The sequence below is a fragment of the Penaeus chinensis genome, chromosome 42 (assembly GCF_019202785.1).
Source record: "Penaeus chinensis breed Huanghai No. 1 chromosome 42, ASM1920278v2, whole genome shotgun sequence".
NCBI lineage: Eukaryota > Metazoa > Arthropoda > Malacostraca > Decapoda > Penaeidae > Penaeus > Penaeus chinensis.
The window spans coordinates 3463383-3468382 of NC_061860.1; the positions used below are offsets into that span (position 1 = coordinate 3463383).

General features: G+C 40.0%; 1 protein-coding gene across 1 annotated transcript; it reads right to left on the reverse strand.

The window, feature by feature from the left end:
* Positions 1-836: 836 nt before the first annotated feature.
* LOC125047804 (zonadhesin-like) lies at positions 837-2493 on the reverse strand. Its single transcript, XM_047646254.1, has 2 exons — positions 1289-2493; positions 837-1138 (listed from the first exon to the last, which is right to left on the reverse strand). Exons 1-2 carry the CDS (start codon positions 2424-2426, stop codon positions 1059-1061), a joined length of 1218 nt encoding a protein of 405 aa, XP_047502210.1. The 5' UTR covers positions 2427-2493; the 3' UTR covers positions 837-1058.
* Positions 2494-5000: the final 2507 nt, after the last annotated feature.

A 5000-nucleotide genomic window follows, 5' to 3' on the forward strand; every position in this document is an offset into this window, starting at 1 on the left:
AAAATATAAAGAATATGTACTTGATTGCGTCGTGTTGTTATATAGATTGTGTATCTTTTTCTCAGTATATTTTATCCAGGGAAATTTAAGGAAAAGCTTTTCATATTTCGTTTTCACATCAGGAATATTGATTAATAAGAGAAACATACCTTAGAAATTAGGGTGCTGTGTGATATAGCTGAATACTTTCTACAAGAAATACCAGGAATGAATGTGTAACTTAGTTCAACTTAGTGCAACTTAGTTCAGAGTAGCGGATATCGACCATTCTTAATCACCATGTCACTGTACACCACGATATTACGACGCCAAGTATTTCTATCTATTTAAGTGAAATCCACAAGCAGGGTACGCCGTGAACATGAATTTGTAATATCCCAAGTTTTATTTAAGGACACGGTCGTAAATGTCATGTTGCTATTTTTTTGAAATATAATAAGTTTTTTTCTTCAGAATAAAATGTCATTCAAGCATATTTCATGGAATAGAAGTCTGGATATTATGTCTCTGTAAATTGATGCTGGATAATGACGCTTTTATGTATCTCTTGTCAAAATATAATTAAGGCATCATTGTGTTATAACAGGTTTAGTGTATTCCGTCTCTCATAGTTATGTTATGCAGTTATATATACACATTTAAGATTATTAAATATTTTATATATTTATTGTATAATGCTGAAATAATTTCATGCAACAATTACTTAAATACTTAGTATCACACACACACATATCTATCTATCTATCTCTCTCTCTCTCTCTCTCTCTCTCTCTCTCTCTATATATATATATATATATATATATATATATATATATGTGTGTATGTGTGTATGTATATATATATATATATATATATATATATATATATATATACACACACACACAGAAAATACTGCAAGGATTCTAAAATATTTTTAAAAAATCGTTTTTTATGTTACATATGTTGTGGGTATTACAGTGAAACTTGACACTTCCATTATCCACCAAACCAGTCATCAATATTGACAATTATGAAAAAATCACAGGATGTCATCTGTCGACCTGCAGCCACGAGGTTCTTCAACAGCAGAGGTTCCACCGCCTGCAACAGACTCCTCGGCGAACGAAGGGAAGGCGCTCGCAGCTCTGGCAGATCTCGGCTGTGGATATCATGCGTTTCTTATTAGTATGGGTAACTGGTTATCTTTGCGTAAATACATTTCATACCAAAATACTATAGTAAATATCACCTTTCCCGACGGGGACGGCGTGCATAGAGGAGAGAAAGACAACTTTCGCTCCAAACTCACCTTCGCCCTGAGGCACATGGAGAGACCAAGGATTGGGACGCTGGAAGGATGGGACTGGAGGACGATCAAAGGGCCTTGTCTGCTTGAGATCCCCCGGAAGTTCTAGCGGACGAGGCAGAGGCTTTGTTTGCTTGGTGAAAGATGGGTATTGGGGCTGGATCTGAGGTCGCTGGAAGGAAGGGACGTCGGGGCGGACAAAAGGTCTTGTCTGCTTCCTTGAGCCTTGGAGATCTTCAGGAAGGTCAGCAGGAAGTGTGTTTACTCCTGCTGGGCGAACAAAGGGTCTTGTCTGCTTGAGATCCTCTGGGAGTTCTGCTGGCAGAGTTGCCCCTCTGAGAGGACGAGGCAGTGGTTTCGTCTGTTTGTTAAAGGAAGGGTGTCGTGGCTGGATCTGAGGTCGCTGGAAGGAGGGGACGTCGGGGCGGACAAAAGGTCTTGTCTCCTTCCTTGAGCCTCGAAGATCCTTAGGAAGGTCAGCAGGAAGTGTGTTTACTCCTGCTGGACGAGCAAAGGGTCTTGTCTGCTTGAGATCCTCTGGCAATTCTGCTGGCAGAGTTTCGACTCCCACTGGACGGGGAAGAGGCTTCGTCTGCATGAGAAAGGACGGGTGTCGGGGCTGGATCTGAGGTCGCTGGAAGGATGGGACGTCGGGACGGACAAACGGTCCTGTCTGCTTCCTTGAGCCTTGAAGATCCTCGGGAAGGTCAGCAGGAAGTGTGTTTACTCCTGTTGGACGAGCAAAGGGTCTTGTCTGCTTCATTGAGTCTTGGAACTCTTCAGGAAGGTCAGCAGGAAGTGTGTTTACTCCTGCTGGACGAGCAAAGGGTCTTGCCTGCTTGAGATCCTCAGGCAATTCTGCTGGCAGAGTTTCAACTCCCACTGGGCAGGGAAGAGGCTTCGTCTGCATGAGAAAGGACGGGTGTCGGGGCTGGATCTGGGGTCGCTGGAAGGAAGGGACGTCGGGGCGGACAAAAGGCCTGGTCTGCCTCAGGTCGTCAGGCAAAAGAGCCGGCAGAGTGCGCACGCCCTCATGGCCGGGGCGGGGCAGAGGACGCAACACTCCGGGCGGAGGCCGTTCAGCTCGGAGGGGAGCGACGCACAGTGCGGCGACCAAGGCCACGGTACAAACGGCCTTCATGATTGCTCTCTTGGACGAAGTGTGTGCCTGAGGAGGAACGGGCGTCGAGTGCGACACTGGGGCCGCTTGGCGCTCCTATTTAGCCGGCTGGCGGCGCAGGGAGCGTGGGAAAGGCGGGCACCTCCGGTCGCGCATCCTGGAGCTCTTGCGAGATGGGAAACCTGAATGTTATTGAAAAGGAAAACAGCCACAAGATATATTGTGCTACCATTTCGGTTGATTATTCATTTGAAGAGGAACTCGTGAGTTCGAAACGATATTGTTTCATTTCTTATTGTAGCTGTTTACCTTTTCATCTTTGTCAACATCTCACTCACAAGATGAAAGAATAAACATACATGCAGATTATTCTAAGCTATATATATTTATTTATATAGGAAGAAACTTTATAAGTTAAACCTACATGCAAATGAACCCCAGTCATGGTCATTGTTACGGTTCTTTTTATGATCGTAATCACTGACAACAAATCAATTTCTCACAAGTGTTGTTATTTTGTCATAAATGAATTACAGGTTCGTTCCAGTGAAATAAATCTGCTCACGCCACCTTCCCTTTCCGCCGGGGGGAGGGGAGGGGGGGGGGGTCCAATATAGGAATCAACAGAGCAAGAGACAATTTTATACACAAGGATGAGAGCGACAGAAATGTTCTTTATGTGTGTATTATATTTCTGTCTCGCTGTACACACTCTTGAGCATACAAACACATATATGCGTTTGTTTGTTTGCGTGTATTTGTTTGTTTGTGTTTGATTGCGTTTTTGTTTATTTGCGCGTGTGTATATTTGTGTGTGTTCGTGTTTCTTTGCGTGCATGTGTTTGTTGATTTACGTATTAGTTTTCTTTGTGTTTGTTTAAGTGCGTGTTTAAGTCTGTGCTTGAACGCATACGGAATTATTACTTGTCATATTCCTTCTACTAATGAGATGTGAGAGAAACGTTGCCATTCTAGTAAATTAGCAATATTTCGCTTACTTTTTTCGTATTTTTCGTATATATACAGTATATATATGTGTGTGTGTGTGTGTGTGCATGTATATATATATACATGATATATGAATGTATGTATATATATATATATATATATATATATATGATATATGTATATATATGATATATGTAATGTATATATATATAATATGTATAATGAATATAATATATATATAATATATAAATATATGTATACTCTATTTGACAGGGAAAAAATGTAATATATAATTCTCAAATGTGGCTTAGCGACCGACCCAAACCGTCCGCTCAGACAGAAGGCGTCGCAAAGCTCTTCTGAAAGCTCGACCGCGTCCGCCCAATGACCGCACCGCTGGCAGACACTCCATCGTCTCCTGCCTCGTGTGACGGCAAAGTGGCTCTGCTGCCTTGATGCTGAGGTTTACCTGGTCGGTGTTTTGCCATTTATTTCCCTTCGGTTACAGGTATGTCTTTTCTGCAATTTCCAGCTGGTTATTGAAAGAGAAGTGTGTTAAGGCATGTTCTGGTATGGTGGTACTTTCCTTACGATGAAATCTCGAGACCACATTATCTTGCAGCAATATTCTCATTTTCCCAACGACGGTGTGTGTATTTAGACATCCTAATGATTCACAATTATGCAGTAAATTATATTTCTGTATCGCTAAATGTTCTATACTCTTAGAACAAAACATGTGACATGCTAAAGCTATCCACTATAGTTTCAAATACGAACGAAATAGAGAATGTGAAGAAAATCAATTTTCTACACTAATGAAATAATTTATGAATAACATATACTTCAACACATGTTATATAAACCATGTATCTTTCTCTCAGTATATTTTCCTCGGCAAATTTAAAGACAAGCTTCGCGTTAAGAAACCTATTTCGTTTTATATCAGCAATATTGATTAATAAGATAAGCAAATTTAAGATATTATGTTTGAAATATCGGAATACATCATACAAGAAAGACCAGGATAAAAGATGTAAATACGTAGCGAAGAAATTTAACAGTTCAGAATTACCGACATTTTTAATCAACACGTCATTGCGACACCAAGTATTTTGTTCAGACACATCGATTGAAGGGAAATCCACATTCATCGAGAAGTTAAATGTGCAATTTCCCTAGTCTTGCTTAAGCGCACGGTTGCAAGTGTCAGATCAATAACTGATAGAAATCGGATAATGGTTTGTCAGATATATAACAGTTGAGCTTATTTAAAGAAATGGAAATCAGGACACTAATTCCCTGTAAATCACTATTTTGTAAAGCAATGACCTTTTGTGTATATTTTACTTGACAAAATATTATGGAGGCATCATAGTGTTATGAGATATAAGCGTAAATAAGATTTGAAAATAGTCTACCTATGGTATAATGTTGAAATAATTTAATGTAGCATATGCCTAAATGCTTGGTATCACCCACACACATACACACACACACACACACACATACACACACGCACATCTCTCTCTCTCTCTCTCTCTCTCTCTCTCTCTATATATATATATATATATATATATATATATATATATATATATATATATATATATGTGTGTGTATGTATGTATGTATATACATATATCTGTA